The sequence below is a fragment of the Mesoplodon bidens genome (genome assembly GCF_964165515.1).
Source record: "Mesoplodon bidens genome assembly, chromosome: 11".
In the NCBI taxonomy this organism is placed as follows: Eukaryota; Metazoa; Chordata; class Mammalia; order Artiodactyla; family Ziphiidae; genus Mesoplodon; species Mesoplodon bidens.
Window position 1 is genome coordinate 63540539 of NC_138167.1, and position 23748 is coordinate 63564286.

Below are 23748 nucleotides of genomic sequence, written 5' to 3' on the forward strand. Positions count from 1 at the left end.
ACCAACATTTTATTGAGCTCTCCTCACCCCGCAGAAATCTATTCCAGCAGATTCTTTTTGCCAGGGGCATCACGGATACGGGGGTGTGGCCAGCACTACCCCCGCTGCGCACTATTTGACCAACCCCAGAGAGGGAGGCCCCTTCTCAGGACAGGCCACCACAGGGCGGGCCAGGGCCAGGAGAGCAGGTCATTAACCGGTAACGACCCCAGAGGTATAATAAATTCATTTCTCTTACAAAAAACAAGGGAAAAACTAGTATGAACCTCAGTGTCCCAGCACTCAGAGTTTAAATATAAAAAAGGGGCAACAGAAAACAGTTAAAAGCCAGTCAAACCGACAAGGCCACCTCCAGGGTGGTGGCGGAGTGGGCGGGGGGCCAGCCCCACCCGACACGGGCCAGCAGCGGGTCAGTGGAGGCGGCGCCCCCAGCTGAGCGTCACCACCAGCAGCAGGGACAGCGCCAGCTCGGGCCACGGGCTGGGGGACACCTGTGGGATGAAGGTGGGGATGAGTGAGGACCTCCAGCCTGCAACAGGCCTGCTCGCTCCACACCCACTGTGTGGCCGCAGCAGGGACCAGGCAGGCGAGGGCGGGGCAGGGCAGGGGAGCACTCCGCTCAGAACTGGGGGGCTCTGGGGGCGAGGTGACCAGAAAGCTGAGGGGCACAGGAGGGGTAGGAGAGGCCAGTGGCCCTGAGGACACGGCAGGAGCGGAGGCCAGCCCACCAGGGGCTGCCTGTCTGCCGGGAACTGGTGTGGGGGACGTTCTGCTGTGCTGGCGGGGAGGGAAGGGGAGCAGTCAGGAAAGCTGCTCAGGACAAGGAGCCACTGTGAGCAAGCAGTCTGCCGCGTGGAGGCGATTCCTGGCAGAGGGAGAAGCCCGGCACAGGTGTGGAAGCAGGCAAGGATTCGTGCATCTGGTCCACAAACCAGAGTCTCAAACCCAGAGGCCTTTGGGACCAGGCAGCAGTAGAAACGGGGGAAGCAGGCAGGACCGGGTAGTAGGGAGTGGTGGGGACTGTGGCATCCAGAGGGGGTATGCCCCGTGGAGCAGCTGCTCTACAGCTGGCACCACTTGCAGGAATGTAAGTCAAGGTCATGGAATCAAGGCTTACCCTGTCCCTGAGGGTCAGGAAGCTCCAGAGGCTTCTGTTCTCCCTGAGGTTAGTGAAAGCCACCATAAAACTTCTAAGAACGTCCCTCAGTCCTATGTGGCTGTGGGGAAAAACAAGCTGTAAGACAAAGGGGGGCAGGGCCATTACGCAGGAACAGGGGCAGAGATGGCCTTGACTGTAGGTGACAACTGTGGGGAGAAGCGGGCCTGTCCCCTCCCACCCACTGTCACCCTATCCCCCTTCCCTGGATGCCTCCACCAATGAGAGGCCTCTCTCCACGGGCTGTTTGTGGTCCCGTAGTCATCCTGCTAGGGGTCTGGACTTGCGTCCCGGAGCTGGACCCAGGGCAACGCCCCGCTGCCCACCGGCCCAGAGGCAGGTCCAGGGGAGGAGGAGCCATGTTCTGAGAGAGGCCCGGGCTCCACAGAGGAAGGCTGCCTCCCCGGAGACCAAGGGACCGTGTCAGCTTGCATCCCGGTCTTTTGTGGTAGGGTCTCTCCGTCCCCACCTGGGCAATTCTGTGAGGTTCCGGGAACCTGCAAGGAAGCCGGCAATTCCCGGAAGCTGAGTCCTCACGCAAGAGCCCGTCCCATGGAGGAGGCTCCGCCCACACGACTGGGCACGGAGCTCTGTCTCGGCTCACTCAGCAATTCCTGTCATTTTAGGTCAAGGCTCTGCTGGAAAGGGGCTGTCTCGGCTCGATGAGGGGAGGAGAGAAAGGCGCTGGGGTCTGTGGCCCAGGCCAGCTCCAGGAACTGGGGACCCAGCGGGGGGAGGGGGAGATGCGGGCTTCAGGGCTGCCCAGGAGTGGAGCCACCGGGGGCCAGCCCTGGTCTGTGGGGGTCCTGGGCCGGGCAGGGGCTCATCACCTGTACACGGTCATCCGGATGGGCTCGACGAACTGGGGCAGCAGCAGCCTCAGCTCCATCTCGTCGGCAATGGAGGCCAGCTGCATGGCCAAGTAGTGGGGGCCGTCACTGCAGGGAGGCCACAGGGAGCTAGGTGTGTTTGCGCTGGTGACCCACGGCCCCAGACCGACAGGTTCGTCGCGAGGTTCAGGGGCAGGGAACCTTCACACACCCCTCCTCTGGCTCCCACTTTGCTTCAGAAGAAGCCCGTGGGGTCCCCTCCCCTGGAGTGCAAGTCCTAGACCCCGGGGAGAGGGCTGCCCAGGAGAAGCCTGTGCCCGCCCCCCCTTGTGGGAGCGCAGGGAGACACTGCGAGCCTGTGACAGCAGTCAGCTTCCCTTTCCCCTCCCAGGATAACTGAGTGCCCCAGAGAACCCTGGGAGGGACCCTGGCACACGTCCCCTGGACCCCAATCCTGACATTACCTCTGATGGCACCACCCCTTCTCAGAAAGGGGGGGCTACCTGGCCCCTGTCTAGGCGCCCCATTCTCACTGAATGAGTCCCTGATGGAAACGGGGCCGTGCACACGCCCACCGGGCACCTGGGCCAGCTTCAGCTCTGCTCTCAGCGGGCTGCCCACATTCCATCCCGGTGACTTGGCTGGGAATACCCAGGACCCCGAGCCCCTCCCAGCCTAGCCTTGGCCACCTGCCCAGTCTGGGGTAGGGGTTTGCTAGGGAGGGCTGGCCGACAATCAGGTAGTGGGGTGGGTTGAAGTCAGGACAACACTGCCCCGGGCTCCATCTACAGATGCATCGTGGAAGGGAAGGTGGCAGATTTTCAGGTCCCTCCAGCCCTAAAGTCCCGACCAGTCCCAAACCCCAAGTCCAGGACCTAACGGCTAAGAGATTCCTGAGGCCTAAAGCAGGGGGAAGCATCCAGAACCCTGGTGCTGATGCTGGGACAATCTCTTCTTGGCTGCCCTGACAACTGGGATCAGGTCTGCATCTGAAGTGGCCTCCTTCTGATTTTCTAAAACTGAATCCATCTCTTAAGAGGCCTTGAGGTGACTGTGGTCCTGAGGGCCAGGAGGCACCCTGTCTTAAGGCCACAAGCTTGAGTCATTTCGATGGCCAGTGCCCTAGGGCCATCCTGGGACTATGAATATGCTGGGTGCTCTGAGGGGCCCCTCTGTGAGCTTCTGTCAGAGCACAGCTGCCTCGCCCAGGGCCTGCATGACCACGCCCGGGGAATTTCCACTCTGCAGCCCTGTCTGGAGAGCCCAGAAGGCTCTGCTAACCACCCGGCCACAGTCACTGACCAGGAATGGGGGTGGGCGGGGCCCAGAGGCAAGTGGGACCTACCTGTAGGGGGAGACAGGGTGGAACTCCAAGATACTGGTCACGCCGGGTAGCCCCTCCCCTTGGTCATCCAGGAAGCCAGGGCCATGGTTTTGCAGGAAGGTGTACAAAAAGAGGTTCCTAGAGAGGGGTCTTGCTTGATACATTTCTTCTCTGGAGAAAAAAGACGAAGACTGGATGCTCTGCGGGGTCACTCACTAGTCACCTTACCTCTACCCTAGCTCCCCCTGGCGTGAATCCTGCTGTGTATGCTGGCTGTGTGCCTCTGGGCAAGTCACCGTGCCTCTCTGTTCTGTCATACACCCCTCAGGGATTTGGAGAAGACTCATAAGCGCCCTTGCCTTTTTCTCTTTTTTTTTTTTTGTGAAAAGAGAATCAGGGAATTCCCTGGTGGTCCAGTGGTTAGGACTCGGTCGGGGAACTAAGATCCGGAAAGCTGTGGGGCACGGCCAAAAAAAAAAAAAAGAGAGAAAATCAGACTACAAACGTAAGGTTCTAATACTGGCCCCCAAGAGGCCTGTAGCCAAACTAAAAAACCCAAGTGTCTGGTGTCACGGTGGACTAAGGCTGGGCTCCAGCAGGAGAGCCAATTCCTTGGGTTCTGCCAGCTTCCAATTGCTACACCCCTCGAGCAGAAAAAGCAAATACAAGCTACACGAGGAAAAGTCATCCACAATCCCAACTCCCAGAGGGATATTACCAGTTTCTAAACACATGCACAGCACACACATTTTCAAAAATGGGATCATTCCTGGGGCAGGGAGCGGGGGGTGGGGGAACGAATTGGGAGATTGGGATTGACATACATACACTACTGTGTATAAAATAGATAACTAATGAGAACCTAAAAAAAAAATGGGATCACTCCTTACATAGTATTTTATAATAACCTCCTTTCTTCCCTTGACTGTCTCACCTCTCCACTCCCCTGGCACCTTGCTAACAGAACTATTTTCTTTGGGGTGGCCCTGATCTGGGTTCATCTAAGGCAGTCTGACACTCCTGTTCTCACTTGCCCGGCACGCCTCGAAGCTAGTGGTGGGCATTAAACCCAGTTCTAGTCAATGAGGTCTCAGAAGTCTGACATGGGGGCTGAAAGGGAGCAGACACGGCCTGGGCAGTTTACGTGTTCACATCATCGCTTGTGATAGCCAGTGAGGCCTGTGACCGTGTTCACCAGAATTTACCCCACACTGTATCAAACAGCCTTCAGTTCAGAATATAGTGAATGAAGAACCAAAGGGCCTGAGTTCAAATCCCAGCTCTTCCACTCAGCAGCTGTGTGATGTCACAGTTTCCTCATCTGTAAGGTATCAAGAGGCCCCCCCACTGGGCTGTTGGGGAATGAAGGAATCTCAACCTTAAGTACTTGGAGCAGAGCCTGGAACATGGTGGGGAACAGGCACTGTTATGACCCCTGTACTTCAGTCCATTATTCTTATAATAATAATAAATTGTAGGGAATTCCCTGGCAGTCCAGTGGTTAGGACTCCCAGCTTCCACTGCAGGGGGCACGGGTTCGATCCCTGGTCGGGGAACTAAGATCCCACATGCCGCAGGGCACGGCCAAAAAAAAAAATTAATTGTATTAATAACTAGTTGGCTTACACCCAAGCCTCCTGCTCCCCAGGCCAGAGTGAACCAGCGTTCATCCCTGAAGTGGACTGCAGGCAGGATGTGCATGGGCACAGAGACATGGAGCTAAACAAGCATGTGTGCGCTTACCACGTGCTTTCAGCATTAAAGGGTGATGGCTGGAAATGCAAAGAAAGACAGGGCAGGGGCTCGTGGGCACACAGGTAAGGTTCCTGGGTCCTCCAGGTGTCTCGGGGCAAGTCTAGACAAGTTATTCTCAACAATGCATCCAAACTGCATGCAGAGATGGACATGATGTCATCAAGGGCGCAGACAGGTACTTGGGGGTCTGGGGCACTCTGGCCTTTGAGAAAGAAAACCACATAAGGACAGCATTGTTCCAGAGAGAATAAATGCCCAGAATTTGTATCAAAGAGAGATGGCTGTTTCAGTTTCCTAAGAGGGAAACAGTTTTACATCTGTTCCAGATGAAAGCTCAGTGTGAAAGGCAGGTCCGCAGGAGCTGGGGCTGGAGAGATCAGACGTGTAAACACAGCCACAAAGGCCACAAAAGAGCCCTGGCCTGACATATGCCACCCGCACCTGTCAGGACAGCCCCTTCCCCTGTGGGCTGAAAGGAGCTGTCAGGTCAGATCTGGTGGGTGGAGGGAGGGTGGCCCCCGGCAGGGTGGGGGGAAAGGTGCTGCCACCTGCTGAGGGCACCTGCAGGCAAAGTGTTAAAAGCAGGCCTGACCCAGCGACTCCCCCAAACCAGCAGGCCAGCACACACATACAGGGAGGGTCACGGGGACTTTTCTAAGACCCCACACCCAGCAGAGGTACCACTCTGGGTGCCTAAATCTTCACACATCTGTTCTAGAGACTGCTGGGTATCGGTGCAAAGCCATGAGGTGAATCTAGATCCACCTGCCATGCTTGAGGAAAAAGTAGACGACAAAACTAGTATGGTTTGAAGCCACTTCTGTAGCCAGGGTTGACTTTCATCCCTTCCCCTTTTGATTAGGGGCGGCTGAACCAAGGTCACAAATCCTACTCCCAGGCCCCGGACCCCCGCGGGGTTGGGGCGATGCATGGACACCACTTTGGGGCGGGGTGGACTCAATTAAGTTAGGTTTACCTTAAGAAAATTGTAAATGAGTCTTAACAAGCTAGATCAACATACAAAAAACAGCATTCCTACAAGGCAACTAGAAAATATTATAGACAATAAATACATCTACAGAAATATAAGGTTTTTGATCAGGAATGAATTTAAGAAAGGATGCTTAAAATCTTTATGGACAAAAATTTTAAATTCCATTAAAGGGCTTAAAAGACCCAGATGAATGGAGACAGGTTTTAACATTGCATAGGTTGTAAGCCCTGTGAACTTGACCTTGTGTTAGGCTGGCATTTCAGGAATTGTGACCAGGAGCTCTTGCTGCTCCCAGGCCCCAGGCCCCAGGGTGTCTATGCAAATGGCTATTTTCCAGGGAAAGCTGCCCCAGCCGTCATTTGCATCAGTCTCCCTGATCCCTCACGCCTCCACCCCCTCCTCAGCCCCCTGGGCACGGGGCTCTTCTCTTCCCAGGGATGGCTTATGGTCCCGTGGACAAGCCCTTCCCAAGGGGTCACAAGGGGACTTCACTGGGCACATGGCCTGAACCTCACCTTGACCCACCGTCTCAATATCCCTCGTCCCCAGTAGACATGCCTAGAATCCTTGGGCACCAAATGGGATGAGGGGCCCTACCAGGCAGGTGCCTGACCAGGGACAGTGGCTACTGGCAGCTTGGCCAGGCTGGGGGTGAGGCCTGTGCTGTGTCTGACCAGCTCCATGGATGGCTGAGCAACAGAGTGGTGCCTCCCCAACCAGACTGAACTGTTTGGGGGCAGGACCCGCGTCTGCACCTTCATGTGGGTCCCCAGACCCCTCTGGACCTCTCTTGAGCTGGCCTGGGAAGAGAAGAAAGACACCAGACTCTCTTCTCCCCTTGCTCATCATCTGAGCCCTGCACAATGCTCCAAGACAGGTGGGGGAATCTTGGGTTAACGTCCTAACCCACCCACTCACTTGCAGTGAGATCTTGGGCAAGACCCTCAATTTCCTTATCTGTTAAATGGGGATAATGGTCCCAAGATAATAGGGTTCCTCTTCCAGGCAAGAACAAGCACTGTCTTATAATTCTGGCTCATGTTTGGGTATCTACTATTGTCAGGCAGTGATTTAAGCCCTCCCTGTATATGGATTAACTCTAAAATGCTCCCCACTTATCCTGTATCTAAATCAGAGAAGTGAAGATTGAATCCAAGTCCTCAGCCCTCTTGCCCCTAGCCAATGCAAAGATTCTGGCTGGTATTAATGGAGGAGAATCAGCAGCCAGGCCTAGGCTGTCCTTGGGCCTCTAGATCTGAGTGAGAGGACAGTGTGGCCAGAGGGCTGGGGGCAGGGTCCCTATAGCAGCCTGCCAGCTCTGGTCCCTCCCAGCTACCCCATCACCCCAGTGGAGGCCCAGGGCCGGTCCCTCCTGTCTGGCCCTGCTCCTGCTGGGGTCTCCAATCTGATCTCCACTCAGCAGCCTCAGATCTGACCCTGCCACCCCCTCTTAGCTCCCCAGTCCCCTCGGGAGACATGCTACACCATTACCAGGGCCCTCTTCTCCCCCTGGTCACCTTACCCCTGCCACCCCAATCCTGGACCCGGTTCCCACCACACTACAGAGCATGTGCCCAGACGTGCCAAGCCTCTAGTCTTTGCCTGGGCAGTGCCACTGGCCATCCTCAGTCTCCTTTTGACATCGCTGTTGGTCCCTGCTCGGTGTCCTTGGGTAAGTCAACCTCTGTGACAAGCTTACTCACTCCTCAATGAGGACGCTAGCAATAGCCATTTTACGGGGAACAAACAGAAGCTGGGCCTTCCCTGGCGGTCCAGTGGTTAGGACTCCCGAGCTTCCACTGCAGGGGGCCCGGGTTCGATCCCTGGTGGGGGAACTAAGATACCGCAAGCCACATGGTGTGGCCAAAAAAAAAAAAAAAACGTAAAAAGAAGCTGCCCTTACTGTTAATCTCTGCTTCCTGGTACACAACACAGAGCAGATAAATGCTTGTCGAATGACTAAACAAAGCCAAGTACTGAGGTCACTGCAGCTGCAGATCCAGGAGCCTGGACTGGTTTCAAGCATCTATTTTTTTCCCAGCATATTTGCAAATGAGTAGTTTAAAACCCTTCTTTGATGAAAGGAAGGCACACCCACCCAGGCTGCAGCCCACACATACCCTCCTGCACACTCAGTGGAAACCCATCTTCCTCCAGAGCTCGGGATGCAAACTGCTGTCCCCACAGCCATGAGGACGCCTGCAGGGCTTGGAAGGGAGGGCAGGCTCTGGACCAGCCAGCCTGCAGTGCCACTGGCTGTGTCTCTTCCACACACACACACTGAGATGGGAACAGCTGCCCCCTCTTTGGAGGGGGGACCCTCAGTTGCCCTAAGCTCAGCCTTCCCCCTGTCCCTACAGGCCTTGCAGCAAAGCAGGAACAGGTGATGACCCCTCTGGGACCACATCAGAGCCATCTGGTAAATGCAGTCCTGGGTGCCAGGCCAGTGGCTGCTGGGTAGATCCAGCTGGAAAGCCCTGGTCCCCAGTCTTTTCCTTTGGGGCTTCCCACCCCCTCTGTGAGCAGGGCAGTGCCCTGGCTTACAGAGCACCCAGTGCTCAAAGCATCAAGTGGAAAAGCCCTGACCTCAGCAAGGCAGACCCAGCTTCCAGTCCCAGCTCTGCCACGGCTGTGTGACCAGAACCAGAGAGGGCTCTCCAGCACAGAAGCGGCACAGCCTCCAGGACTGTTCAGAGGAATAAAAGATACCACTGTTGCCCATTTTCTGCCACCTAGCAGGGGCTCCACAGCTGGTTAAGAAATCAACAGACCCAGAAGGGAATGGGAAACAGCTAGCCCCTACTTCTCTGGGGGCCAATTTGACAGTCTCTACCCAAGTCACAAATGCACACAAACCCTTTGATTTCTGGAAATGTGTCCTCCGTGAGGCCGGCCTGTACCTGGCAGGATCTTGCTGCGCCAAGATCCTGAAGGCGCATGCACACAGCAGGGAGCACGGCTTAACTGTGCTGCCACAGGGGTAAGAAGAAAAGACAAACAGCTCCACCTGCGTGAGTGCTTCTCCTGAAGGAGAAAGATTAGTAAAGAGGGGAAGGGGACTCTCCAGGACAAAAGTATTAAGGAGACTGAATTTTTACTATAAATGTTTTCCTCTTCCTGAACATGTGCTGGTATCACTGATTCAAAAAATAAAGCAAAAGCAAATAAAGCAAAAGTCTGAGATGCTGATGTTTGTCTTAAAGGTCTGTTTCAGGAATCAGGCATCCAACCCCTCCCAGCCCCACTCCCCGCCCCTGCACCACCCGCTCCCTCCCCACCTGGCAGGAGAGGTCCAGACTTATGAACCTGCAGATGCCCCAAGCAGCTGGTCTGACGTGGGTGGGGCTCACTTCCCTTAAGTGAAGGAGAAATACCTGGGGGACAAGGAGAGAGGAAAGAAAGGAGGGAGAGGGAGAGGAAAGTAAGGAGAGGGAAAGGTATTTCAAGCAAAAGGTTGGAAATTCACCTGTGGGGTGGGCAGGAGTTAGAAAGCCGCAGCTTGGAAGGGACCCCCCTCCTCAAGTCCTACCACCGCAGCGGCACCGGAGCCCTCCCTCCACCTTGAACCCCAGCACAGGTGCTGGCCCGGGACCAGGTGCAAACACTGCCAGCCACTGAGCAAGAGATCCAGGATTGGCTTGGCTTGGCTTCCGGCTGGAGTGGCCTCGGTCAAAGGCTGCCCACTCTGGGCCTGGTGCTTATTGCTCAGTAACCCCACACCCTTTTTATTTGCATCTACTGAGTCCAGCCTCCATCACGACTGAGGGTTGGAACAGGGAAGGGCTTGTCACACACATACGCTGCGGAGGAGCTACATTAAATCTGGCCTCAACCCCAGGACACACCCTTGGCCGCAGTTTAAGGTCACAGTTTGGCTGGAGTTGCTCAGGGCTGACTGGGCTCCAGGTCCCCAGTGCCTGGCCCAATGAGCTCCGGAATGTCAGCAGAAAGAATGATGCAAGACCAGCGCCCCCTTCTCCTCCCCACCTGGGCAGGTTGGCCCCCGCAAAAATGGAAGGAGCTGGGGCCTCTGGGTAGTGTGGAAAGAAGTCACGGTTACTGTGAGTGACAAGAGCAAGCTAAGGACCTGCTGTTTATGCAAATGTTTACATCTCACTGCTTACACAGTAGTTATGAATGGAAACGCTGTACCGAAGAGGCCCTGGGCTGGGCGCACACCTGGGTTCTGCTCCAGCTTGGCTGTGCTACTCTGGACAAATTCCTTAGCCCCTCTGGACCCCTAATTCTTCACTTGTAAAACAAGCACTGGGGACAGATTCTTTTCTGTCCTTTCCTGCTCAAATATCCATTAAAAGAAGAAAACTGTAGAGAAAGTGTAAAAGATTAATAATTCTCTTGACAAGTAATTTTGAAATGGTTTTCAACCAGTTTGCTGAGGTCTGAAAATTTCTGTCCCGCCCCAAATTCCTCAGTTGAAAACCTAATGCCCAGTAATGGGAAAAGGAGGTGGGGCTGGGAGGCAAGTAGATCATGACGGCTCTGCTAGTGGGTTACGTCTCTTCTAAATGAGGCCCAGGAGAGCTCCCTTCCCCATCCTCCACTGAGGATACAGGAAGTCTGGGGCACCCTGACCTTGGACTTCCAGAATCCAGAACTGTGAGAAATAAATGTCTGTGGCTTATGAACTGTCCAGCTTGTGGTACTTTGTAAGAATACACACTTCAATGAATTGAACAGAAAAAGGCAGGGGAAACATGGTGAGGAGACCCTGGAAGGCCAGGTCGGAGGGGATCCCAGTCGACCAAGTCCTGTTGACACCCCTGTGCTTCTCCATCACCATTAGAAAGGAAAGGTGCCAAGATACCGCTTGGGTCTGCAGTTTAAGAAGCATGTATTTCAAACAATAAATGCCAAAGAGGGTGTGGAGAAAAGGGAACCCTCCTACACTGTTTTTGGGAATGTAAACTGATGCAGTCACTATGGAAAACAGTATGGAGTTTCCTTTAAAAACTAAAAATAGAGCTTCCATGGAATCCAGCAATCCCAATCCTAGGCATATATCTACAAAAGGTGAAAACTCAAATTCAAAAAGATACATGCACCCCCAATGTTCATAGCAGTGTTATTCACAATAGCCAAGACATGGAAACAACCCAAGTGCCCATCAACACATGATTGGTTTTAAGACGTGGTGTGTGTGCATGTGTGTATATACACAATGAAATATTACTCAGCCATAAAAAAGAATGAAATATTGCCATTTGCAGCAATATGCAATATGTATGGACCTAGAGATTATCATACTCAAACAGAGAGAAAGACAAATATTACATGATATCACTTATATGTGGAATCTAAAACAGTACAGATGAATTTATTTACAAAACAGACTCAGACACAGAAAACTTATGGTTACAAAAGGGGAAGGGGGGAATAAATTAGGAGTATCAGATCCACACTATCATATACTATTTTATCTCATATACTATCATATACTATCTACTTTTTTTTTTTTTGGCCGCGCCAGGCAGCATGCGGGATATCTTAGTTCCCCGACCAGGGATTGAACACGCTACCCCGCAGAGTCTTCACCACTGGACCACCAGGGAAGTCCCCACACCATCATATATAAAATAAACAAGGATTTACTGTATAGCCCAGGAAACTACATTCAGTGTCTTGTGATAATCTATAATGGAAAAGAATTTTTAAAAATATATATATTTTCTGAATCGCTTTGCTGTACACGTGAAACTAACACAATATTGTAAATCAACTATACTTCAATTAAAGTTCCTAAGAAGAATTTAAGTGAAGGACTACGCCCTGCTTTCTTCAGTTCTGGGTCTCCCTCCAGCGCTGTGGCGTCTCAACCACTCACCAGATCCTGTCACGGACCGCTCCAGTCAGCAGCCTTGGGGGCTCCCATTTCCTCCCTGGGACAGATCTCAGCTCCCCACTCCCACCTTTTCACACCCTCAACCCCACCTTTACACCCTCCCTCTGCCTTCCCCAGGTTGGCATCAGGGACCTGCTTCTTCCTCCAGGCCCAGCCCAGAACCCACCTCCTTCCAGGACAGAATTATCTGTTCCATACCAAGCATCCTGCGTAAACAGACCTGGATTAGGCACTTAGCCCATTACGGTCTCATTAAATGTTTACTTGTCTATCTGCCCCAGCTCAGAGCAGGAACCCAGTGAGCAGGGACAGCCCAGTGGGAACCAGACAGTACAAGGTGGGAACCAGACAGTACAATGTCCAATAGAAAGAGGGAACTGGGCTCACAGGACAGTCAGCTCCTGGCTGGGGCACCCTGGACTGGACAGCCTCACCTTTTGAGAGGAGGCAGAGGCTGCATGCATGGTATACAGTCAGCGCTCACTAATGGGAAGCTCTCGTCTGGTGAGCCTGGAGCTCAGGAGAGGCGCATGCCCACCCTGTGTCAGAGCTGGGATTTCCCGGATGCGTCATTGTCGGCACGTGGGAAATCCGGCCCATCTCCCTGCCGGGTCTCAGAGCCTCCTCTGAGCTCCAAGCCAGACACAAGTGACCCTCCCCAGGTAGCCACGTGGGGCTGCCAGCTCTGGCCCAGAGCTTGCATCTCCTTTCAGACTCTGGGTGACCCCGTGTCTTCTCCCACCTCCAGAAAAACAGGTTTACCAAGCAGTGCCTGACAAGGCCCAGCGGGTGTTTTGCGTTGTCACATCCTAATATTGACACTAGGATAATCAGCTGCCCTCCCCGAGCCCGCCCCAGTGCCCTGACCACCAGGCCTGGCCTCTCCTGCCTGCCTCAGGGCCAACGAGGGACTCGGACCGGGGACTTATTTGCTTACATCCAGGGCCCGGCCCCAACCAACCCGCGGCAGGACAAAGCCACGGCTGCACACGTCCACTCCAGACCCGCTGCAGGCTTCCTGGTGGCCGCCGACAACAAAATCCCGAGCGTGCCGGGAACTTCCTTGAAACCCCTTGGAATTGTTCTGAGCCAAGAAAAAAACAGCCGGACTCTCGTGGGATCCACTATGTCCACGGCAGGGGAAGCGAGAAGCCATTAATTGTCTACAAACTTAATGGGTTCACTAAAAACAGGATGCTTTCCAGGGAGAGGGGAAAACACCTCCGAGGTCAGGGTCAAGACCCACCGATGGATGGAGCCCTTCGCGGTGTACCCCCTTCCATTTACTAGAGGATTGGACATGAAAAAATGGACTAACACTGCTCTCTGCTTTCTTTGCAGCTCAGTTTTTATACCTACTAGACTTGATAGAATTTACAATAAACATACATACAATCCTCTAACCGGCTTCTTCCCAGAGTGCCCAGGCTGTGACGTGCACTGGAGATGCTCTAATGACTGTGACCTTTCTAAATTCCTCTTCTAATGGAACTACAGGCTAGTGTAAATCACACGAAGTGAGCACACATAATTTCCACACTGTCTTCAGTGTCCTGAAGACAGTAAAGTCAAGTCTTAGGCCAGCCCACACTCTGGAGTGTTTCTCCCAAGACTGTTCCTCACTTTCTGAGAGGGACCACATTCTGTCTATGGAATGTGTATCTCTCTAAATAAATCCACTTCTCACCTATCCAAAAAAAAGGCACTAGGCCAGAGGAACCGCTGGGAAGAGTGGGAGGGCTGTGGCTTTAGATCAGGTAGTCAGGGAAGACTTCTCAGAGAAGGAAGCAACTGAGTTGAGATGATGAGTCTGACATGCACAAAGACATCACTCCATTTGTTTTAGGCCTCACACCCTCCCATGCAAGGCCACACAGAATCCCTGATGCTTGGAGAAATATTCCTGCTGACATAGTTCCACCAAAAAAAGAAGAAAGACCACCTGGCAGCCATTTTAGAAGGTAGATTAAAAACGTTCCCCACCCTTGCAGTGGTTAAGAATCCGCCTGCCAATGCAGGGAACACGGGTTCCATCCCTGGTCTGGGAAAATTCCACATGCTGAGGAGCAACTAAGCCCGTGTGTCACAGCTACTGAGCCTGCATTCCACAACTACTGAAGCCCATGCACCTAGAGCCCACGCTCCGCAACAAGAGAAGCCACTGCAATGAGAAGCCTGCGCACCGCAACAAAGGGTAGCCCCCACTCGCCGCAACTAGAGAAAGCCGGCACGCAGCAACGCAACGAAGACCCAACACAGCCAAAAAGAAAAAAAAAAAAAGTTCCCCACCCTAAAGGACATTTTGAGGCACTCCCTGAAAGCCCACACTCTGGAAGCCACCCTCTCCAGACCCCTCAGGCATTTTAAACCAAACCCAAGCAAAAATAAACTTGTACAGTCTAATGTTGGCAAGGCTGGAGAAGCCACAGTGACCTTGAGGTTAAGATGGTGGGAAATCCCCAGATCCTGGAATGAGAAGGGAGGGGAGATTGGGGGGGCGGTGCACAGAAGAGCAGCACCAGCAGCCAGGTGCTAAGACTGGAATCCAGGCCATTTAGGGATCAGGTGCAAATCACCCAAAAAGTGCTGTTCCTAAGGACCCATTCCAAGGGCATGTCCAAAATAAGTAGAAATAAGATTAAAGTGTTAACTCCAGAGAAATCAGTAACAGCCACCAACACTTGGGGGTGGTGTTCCTCCGTCCCTGTTGGGAAACCTCATGGACCCATTTTACAGAATGAGCAAACTGAGGCTCAGAGGTGAGGTAGCCCGTCTAAGACAACACAGCTGGAAAGTGGCTGCGTGGAGAGTCTGGCCTGGCTTCTAGGAAACGGCTCATAATGCCTTCTGAACTATGTCTCAGTTTCTCCATCTGTAAAATGAGGCCTCCCATCCTTGGAGGCTGGCCAGCACAGAGCCCTCCCTAGCGTGGTAAGGATAAAGCCGATAACCCTCCCTTCCTCCCTTCCTGGGCAGCTGGAGCGAAGCCTGCGCAGAAAACCAAGCCACATGGGTGCTTGAAAAATGTTACAACAGCAGCGGCAGCAAGAGCAACAGCAACAACACCCGGCCCCCAGCGTGGCTCCTTCTGGCGAAAATTACAGTAACAATGAACGGTTTACAAAACGACTCACACTCAGGAGGTAACGAGCCCGGGGGGCACCCCACCCCCACCCCCAGGGCTGGTTGGGGCCGCGCGGGGCTGGCGGCCGGACCCCTCGTGGTCACCGGATAGAACGTGCCCGGCGGCCCCTCCAGCGTCGCGGCGCCCGGCGGTCCCCGGTTTACACAAGCGAGCCGGGCGCCTTCCCCGCGGGGCGCACCTGCACTGGGCGTGGGTAGGAGGAGGGCGCCGCGCCCGCTCGGCGCGCAGTTCCTGTTCCGGACTTCCCCGCGTCCCGAGTCCGGGCGGTCTCGAGCCCCTCGAAGGTGCGCGGCTCCGGGGCGCCCAGGGGTCGGCGGGGACCGGTACTCGACGCCATCTTCCGTTTTTTGGTGGCCGCGCGGCTGTACCGTCTCGGCCCTGGGCTGGCAGCCCCGCTCTCTGGCCCGGTCCCCCGAGGACGTGGGAGGCCGCGCAGGAGGGAGGAGCGGGGCGATGCGGCGCCGGGTTCCCGGGTCGCGGCGCAGAGGGACCGCCCCATTGCACAGATGCGGAGACTGAGGCCCGCAGAGGCCCCGGCTGCCACGATCGCCAACCGGGAACTGAAGCCCCCACCAGCGAGGAGGTGTTTCGGAGCCGGGGTCCCCAGACGTCGCCCGCGAGTAACACACCCGGAACAGGGAAACCTGGGTACGGGTCCCCCACCTTCCAGCCGGCGCCCAGGGCAGCCCCCGGGCGCTTACCTACCGGGCTCGGGCTGGGCAGAGGGGCGGACGCCAGCGGAGTTAGGGTCACAGCGTGGGGGGGGGGCAGGGCTCGGACTCACCTCGCGTCGGCGGTGGCAGTGGCGGTGATGGTGGCGGCGGCCGCAGCGCTCGAGCCGGGAGGCGTATTGTCTACGGCTAGGGGCCCGCGCGCGCGACCATATAAAACGCCGGGCCCCGCCCCGGCCCGCCCTCAGGGCCGCCTCCCCGGCCGATAGCACGGACTCCAGGACCCAGTCGGGTCCGAACGGCAACAGAGCTGCTACAAGTGTGATCTGTTTACTTGTTTACTGTCTTTCTGCCTCCTGCGGTCTGCAAGTTTGTTTTGTCGCGTGCGCTGGTTTGCTCCGGGGAATATTTGTGGATGAATCCCCTGGCTGCATTTGGGTGGGTATTCCAGGATCTTTATATCCTCAAATAACTCCTAGGGGATTGATGCTTTTTCCTTGCCCTGGAGGCTCAAAGAGGACTTAATGACCTGCTAAATAACAGCATGAATTCGGCGCTCAAATAGTGGCGCTCTTAGTGCTGGCAGCTTCAGGAGTTAGGTTTTGTTTGGGTTTTTTTTTTTTTTTCAATTTTTTAAACTGTGGTAAAATGCACGTAACAAAATTTGCCATCTTTACTATTTTTAAGTGTACTGTTCACTGGTATTAAATACATTCATAATGTTGTGCAACCATCACCACCACCCATCTCCATAACTTTCCATCTTTCAAAACAAACTGTATACCACTAAACAATAACTCCCCATTCCTCCCTCCCCCAGGTCCTGGCAACCATCAGGCTTTAGGTGTTTTTAAGCCTATTTCACAAATGTGAAAACTAAGACTCAAACTTCTGTAGAAGCAGCATCAGCAGCATCCTACCAAAGCCTGGAGTCTTCCTGCCCCACTCCTTCCCACCCCGCATCCTTCCAACTGCACCATCCATCACACCTCCATTCCCATCGCCATAGTGGGGGCAGCCCGCCCTGCTCTGGCGCTCCTGGGCCTAGGGGGAGATGAGTGGCAGAGAAGGGCCCCCAAAGCCTCGGGGGAGGGAGGAGAAATCAGAAAAGGTCCAGGCAGGGTGGTACCCAGCCCTGGGGTGGGCTAAGGAGGTGTAAGGTCTCAAGTCCTCAACCTGTTATTGCTGGGGTGTGTTGAGGTAGAGGAATGCAGAGCAGGGCACTGGGGTTACAAAGTAGCTGTTGTCCCAGGAACAAAACAAAGCTTGTTTACCTCAGTCCTGCTGCCTCTTGGAACAGAGAAACAGCAGGGTCCGGGGAGCTCCCCTCCCCTTAGTTTTTATTTTTTTATTTTCTTTTTTTGCCGTATGCGGGCCTCTCACTGCTGTGGCCTCTCCTGTTGCGGAGCACAGGCTCCGGATGCGCAGGCTCAGCGGCCATGGCTCACGGGCCCGGCCGCTCCGCGGCATGTGGGATCTTCCCGGACCAGGGCATGAACCGGTGTCCCCCTGCATCGGCAGGCGGACTCTCAACCACTGCGCCACCAGGGAAGCCCCCCTCCCCTTAGTTCTGCCATTTGCTACCTGTTGGAGATCCCCTCACCCCTTCTTCCCACCTCTGGAGTGATGACACTGATACGGATTTTTCCTTCATTGTTCTCATCTGTGAAATGGGATGATGGCATGCCCCCTCCCCCCCCCACCCTATAGGGTTATAGGGAGGATCAGAGGAGATAATCATCAAATGTTTAGTAAACTCCCAGCAGAGTTTAAGCTTCAAGGCCCCTCCCACCCTCTCTTCTGGCCTCTTCTGATTTTGTAATCCTTTCTTTGAGGGCCTCCCAAATCACATTGACTCCAAGCCCTACAAAGCCTGGATTGCCCTGGGCTGCTAATAGCCACAGGGTGCTTTACAGGCAGAGGGAGGAGCCCTCCAAGATAGGGCCCTCTCTCCAAAAGCACTCTTCAGATGACAGAAGAGAGACTCAGAGGGGAAGCAATGGCACTGTCTCATCTATGTGTGTAAGAATGCTTCCAGAGGGGTCCCAAGGCTGAAGCCATGGTGCCAGGTACAGAGTAGGTATTCAGTAAACATTAGCAGAACAGCTGGAGGAAGGAGGACAGTTTAGGGACAGATGGGGGATAGAAGTGCCCAAGGAGGGGGTGGGTGAAAATATTTGCCTTGCAAGGTCCCCAAATAATATGCAGATCAAATGGACAGGAGGAAGCAAAAACCTTTTGAATGGGAATTGGGCCTGTAGAAGGCCTTGCCTTCCTATCAGTCCAAAAAGGATTAGATGGCAAATGATAATAGCAATAACAATAACAATAGTAGCTGCCATGATCTCCTCACATCCCTCAACCCCAGGGCTAAGCACTTTCTATTATCACCTATAATTCTTTTTTTTGTTTTTGTTTTTGTTTTTGTTTTAGATGTTGGGGGTAGGAGTTTATTAATTTATTTATTTATTTTTGCTGTGTTGGGTCTTTGTTTCTGTGCAAGGGCTTCCCCTAGTTGTGGCAAGCGGGGACCACTCTTCATTGCGGTGCGCGGGCCTCTCACTATCGCGGCCTCTCGTGTTGCGGAGCACAGGCTCCAGACACGCAGGCTCAGTAGTTGTGGCTCACGGGCCTAGTTGCTCCGCGGCATGTGGGATCTTCCCAGACCGGGGCTCGAACCCGTGTCCCCTGCATTGGCAGGCAGATTCTCAACCACTGCGCCACCAGGGAAGCCCCTCACCTATAATTCTTAACACTGTCCCATGTTACAGACACCAGTGCACCCACAAAGGGTCCATGTACAGGCAAGAGAGACCTTGTGGACCCATTTTACAGATCAGGAAACCGAGGCTCTGAAAAAGGAGGCCAGCCACTTGCTAGAGACCACCCAGCCCTTAAGCAGCAGAAGCAGATTGAAGCCTGGGTCTCCCTACTCCTGCTGCAATGTCCTTTCCACCCTCCATGGCTGGCCTCCAAACCTCCTGGGCCTCACCTTCCCCTTCCCCATCAGGATTTGCTGGCCTGTCCCAGGGCCATCAGGCTGTGGATACTGCTGTCAGAAAGCACCATGATCCCGTGGGCAGTCCCTTCCTTCCCTGGGAGCCTCCTTCCTGAAGACCTGCCTGCTCTGGAGCCTCTGGATCCTCCCAGCCCCAGGCAAGCCCCTCCTGCTGAGGCCATGACCATGTCTCTCTGCAGTTTAGGGATCCATGACCCAGCAGACCCTCTGCTCCGACTTAGGGTTGAGTTTTGTCCTTACTGTGACTTTCTTTGATCATTCAATTAACAAATATTGATTGACACCTACCATATGCCAGGCAAGGGGGTAGGTGATGGGGATCTAGAGATGACACATTCATGGCATTAATACAGGGCCCACATCCAAGTGGGGGAAACAGTGGAGGAGAAACCAGTGACAGGAGAATAGAGCTCTGGGCAGCTGGGCACACAGCACACACTCAAGGAGGGAGAGTAAAGCCAGGCAGTGTGTGAAGAGTGGGGGCGGGATGGGTCTTTTAACCAGGGTGTCAAGGGAAGCCTCCGTGAGGATGCAACCTTCCTGCAGAGGCTTGAGAGAAGTGAGGACGCCTTGCAGAGAGATGAGAACATTCCTATGCCAAGGCCCAGGAGGGGAGGAGAGGGCAGGTGGGAGCCTCAGGGAGAGGGCTGGCCAAGCATGTTTGCCAAGTGCTGGCCTTGGTTGGCATCCAGGGCCCACCTGTGGAGCCAGACGCCAGAGCAGGTTTTAAATGGCTGTCTTTCCACGTGCCATCCCAGACTATTGTCCCAGCCTTGGGACACCTTACCTGGAAAATCCTCCAGCTTTGACAGGGACTTCGTAATATCAGGAGGGACCCAGCAAAGGGCTTCGAGGTTCTCTCCTGAGCTGGGCCTGAGCTTCTTGCCAGGAGCTAGAGCAACCTCACGGTGACATTCCACCCATGCCCACCTGGTGAACACCTTGTGGGGATACCTTCCCAGGACAAGAGGCTGTTGAGAGCCTGGTGGGCTGGGCGTGTTGCCTGGGTGAGTTCATGTACCCTACGTGGCCTCCTGGAGGGTAGATCTCCTCATTTCACAGATGAAGAAACTGAGCCTCAGAGATGGGTCCTAAGAGGACCATGACCACACAGCCAAGAGATTGCAGGGCTGGGGCTTGAACCCAGGTCTCTCTGACCTGTCTGATTTGGGGGTCTGTAGCTAGGCTTCAGGAAGTCTGTGAACCCCCTAAAGTGAAACAAAATGGCAATTGGGGTAAAAGCGTTTTCTGGGGAGGGAACCTGAAGCCTGGTGGGTGAGGGCTGGGACTTTGGGGCCACACAGCCCTGAGTTAGAATCCTGACTCTGCCACCTAAAACTTGCGTGGCCTCAGGTAAGTGCTTGGGCCTCTCTGAGCCTCAGTCCCATCCTCTGTGAAATTTCCCACCTCCCAGGGCTGCTGTGAGGATGAACACACAGGAAGTCCTCAGCGTGATGCCGGGTACACAGTGGGTGATGGGTAAACCCAGAGGCTGTTATTGCAGACAGGGATTAAAAGCTGCTGAAGAGTTTGAGGGAATTCCCTGTCAGTCCAATGGTTAGGACTCCGTGCTTTCACTTCCGAGGGTGCGGGTTCAGTCCCTGGTCAGGGAACTAAGATCCTGCAAGCCGCACGGTGCAGCCAAATTAAAAAAAAAAAAAAAAAAAAAAAACAGAGAACTGGTGAAGAGTTTGACATATTCACAAAAGAAACTGTATCTTGGAGCTGCGTCATTTATTAAATGAAATACACTTTACAGATCAGTGTGTCCAGTACAATCCCACATTAAAAAAAAAAATCCATATAGAAAAGTCCGGAAGGAAATACAGCCTTGCAAAATGGGAATAGTGATCATCTCCGGGCATAAGGGTGATAGGCGGTTTAGTGTTTGGCCTTGTGTTCTTCTGTATCTTCCCGATTTTCTATACAGAAGTATATTAACTTATGCTAGTATCAGAAATACATCACTTTTTATTCCAAGAAGAGGAAGAAAAGTATGTTTGGTCTCGTCCCAGGCCGGAGCTGAGCCAGAGACAGCAGCAAGTGCCTTTTGCTCCAAGTGAGACAGAACCAGGATAGAGTACACAATGGGTCTTAGGCAGGAAGTACAGGAGCTCAGGAGAGGGAAAACTAATAAGAGCTGGGATCCTAGAGAGGAGGCAAACATATCAGGAAAGGCTTCCTGGAGGAGGAGGTATTTGAGGGCACCCTGGAGAAGGGGCTGGATTCCAACTGGAACAGAAAAGTGGGTTCGGCCTTACTGTCCTGTGGGTACCTGGGAGCTATGGAAGGCCTCTGAGCAGAAGAGGGACTAGACCTTTGGGAATTGGAATCTGGCAGCCATGTGAGGAGGTATTAGAGGGGAAATGATGCCCCGGAGTCTCTGAGAATGCCCAGGGCTCCAGAACGGGGACACCCCAGCCTCCATCCAACTGATAACAGTGCCCAGGTTGCCCCTCCCCCAAAGCTCCACCTCTTTTATTTTGTGTTCCACACCCAGCCATACTCACTGTCCTCCAGTTAGTGAGGCCCTCTGTGGACAGAGTTGTTGTGAAGCCTCTGGGAAACTTATTACATCCCCATTTTACAGGTAAGAAGACTGAGGCTCAGAGAGGCCAGCTGAGCTGCAGGGTAGAGAGGTGTGGATGCTGAGGGATGAGAGATGAGATCTTCCCTTCCCTGGCCTAATGCACCAGAGCTCCACTTTCCCTCACTTTCTGGGGAACAGGGATGGTGACACCCCACTCATACATCATGACTGCTCCGGTCACCCAGTGCTTGGTGGGGCTACTGCTCCCCTTCTTCCCTCGCTTGCTTTATCTTCCTTCACAGCACCTTCTGCTCTTTGCATATGTATTTACCTGTTTACTTGTCTATTGCCTGACTCCCTGCCCCCTACTGAGACTAAGCCAGACTTGGCTTGTTCACAGCTCATGTAGTAGGTGCTCCGTAAATACCTGCCGAGCAAGTAAATGCATGAGGGTGAGCATTCTGGGGCCAACACGCTCGTCTATTTTTGGTCCGTTTCCTCCTTCTGTCCCTCCCTCATTTTTCAGACGTGCAGACAGTTCTCCCCCTTGAACGACATTTTTAAATTACTCACAGCTTCCTTTTCTCCTTTAGCAAGGCGTGTGAGGGGAGGGTGATGCTGCTCCTTGTAGGACCCCATGTAGGGGGTGAGGTTGCACATTTACACGGTTGTCCCTGGAGCTGTGAGGGAAGGTGGGGGGATTCACAAGAAGCCCATGGGGGTTGGTCCCTCTCGGAGTCTGGTGATGGCGGTCCTGGGCGGGGGAGTTGAACCTTGGCACGGCTCAGTTTCCCCGGGGCATTGGGTTCAGAGACCTGGATCAGGCCAGCCCTGCCTAGACTTGCTGCCAGGCAGGTGTAGGCTGACTCTACACAGGGCCAGGCAAGGCTGTGTGACCGGTGTAGCCACGAGGACCCCAGGCTTCAGGGTCCGGAGTCCAGGCTGTGTGACAGCTGAGGGCACTCGGCCTCTCTGAGAACTCGCAGGGACTGCGGGGGTGACCGAGGTCAAGGCCAAGGACTGGCGCCTGGTGTGTGGTGGGTCTCCGGCCAAGGGCCAGTGGAGATGGAGAGGAAGTCAGAGGTGGGGTGGGGTCCCTGGGTGCCACCTGGGGAGGCCCCTGGGGACAAGAGTCAGTGGCAGTAAGATGATTTTGGAAAGTCAAGGCTGGTTCTTGGCAGCTTGAATAACATCTTGGAAACCCAGAGAAGAGAGTTACCCCAGCCACCTTTTGGGGGGGGACTCAATTCCCCCACAAAGCTTTGGCAGGAGCCTCCTCACAGCCATGAATAGGCAGATGGATTTCTGCCCCTCTGGCCCCTTAAAATTTTCTGCTTGTTGCAAACCCCTTGTAATGAGCTGGCCCAAGGCCAGCAGCACAGCCCAAGCTCCAGGCAGCTGAACTCCTGGGCCCCTTCTAAGCCTCGGGCCAGCTCAGAGCGGGGGCACCTGATGCAAGAGAGCCTCCGGCCTTGGAGGGTGGCCACAGCCGGCCAGGAGCAGAGCGCCACCAGGAGGGGGACCAAGGGGCCTGGAAGCAGATGGCTAAGGCCCCCAGGAAAGCCAGTGGAGAACAGAAGTGGGCAACCAGTAGACTTCACAGAAGCTTCTCCATCCCCCCTCCTGATATGTAAGAGGCACTTCAGGCCAATGCAGCCAAATTAAACTCATCTCCCCCAAACTTACATCTCCCACGGTCTCCCCATCTCAGCTGATGGCAGCTCTGTTCTCCTTTAATGTGGGCCAGATCTGGGGACTCTTTTTTTTTTTTTTTTTGGCCATACCACATGGCTTGCAGGATCTTAGTTCCCCAACCAGGGATCGAACCCATGCCCCCTGCAGTGGAAGCGCAGAGTCTTAACTACCGGACCACCAGGGAATTCCCTGGGGACTCGTTTCTAATGAGTATAATGTGGAAGTCTGAGGTAGACCCACATGTACTAACATGAAAGACATCTGTACCTGTGCTGTGTTAAATGAGATAAAAAGGTTGTAGAATAAGTATAATGTGAATTGATATACGTAGAAGAATATTTTTCATTTGCCTTGAAAGCTCTGTAAGGAACACACTAGAAGGTCAAGGTTGGGTAACAGGTGTGGATATCACTCACTGGTCTTTTCTTTCTCTTGTACATTACTTGTAACTTTTACCATAAACATGTATTATGTTTCTGGTCATAAAACAGTAACTTTTTTTTTTTTTAATTTTTGGCCTTGCCGTGTGGCTTACGGTATCTTAGTTCCTCAACTAGGGATCGAACCTGTGCCCTCCGCAGTGAAACTGCCGAGTCCTAACCACTGGACCGCCAGGGAATTCCCAAAATAGTAACTTTTTTTTTTTTTTTTTTTTTGTGGTACGCAGGCCTCTCACTGTTGTGACCTCTCCCGTTGCAGAGCACAGGCTCTGGACGTGCAAGCTCAGCGGCCATGGCTCACGGGCCCAGCCGCTCCATGGCATGTGGGA

The 23748-nt window shown here is 53.9% G+C and overlaps 1 protein-coding gene across 1 annotated transcript; it reads right to left on the reverse strand.

The window, feature by feature from the left end:
- On the reverse strand, positions 1-21944 carry BIK (BCL2 interacting killer; the record flags this gene model as incomplete). Its single annotated transcript, XM_081250239.1, has 7 exons — positions 1-491; positions 1118-1217; positions 1987-2094; positions 3332-3481; positions 15849-15924; positions 16725-16779; positions 21858-21944. 7 exons carry the CDS (start codon positions 21942-21944, stop codon positions 411-413), a joined length of 657 nt encoding a protein of 218 aa, XP_081106365.1. The 3' UTR covers positions 1-410.
- Positions 21945-23748: the final 1804 nt, after the last annotated feature.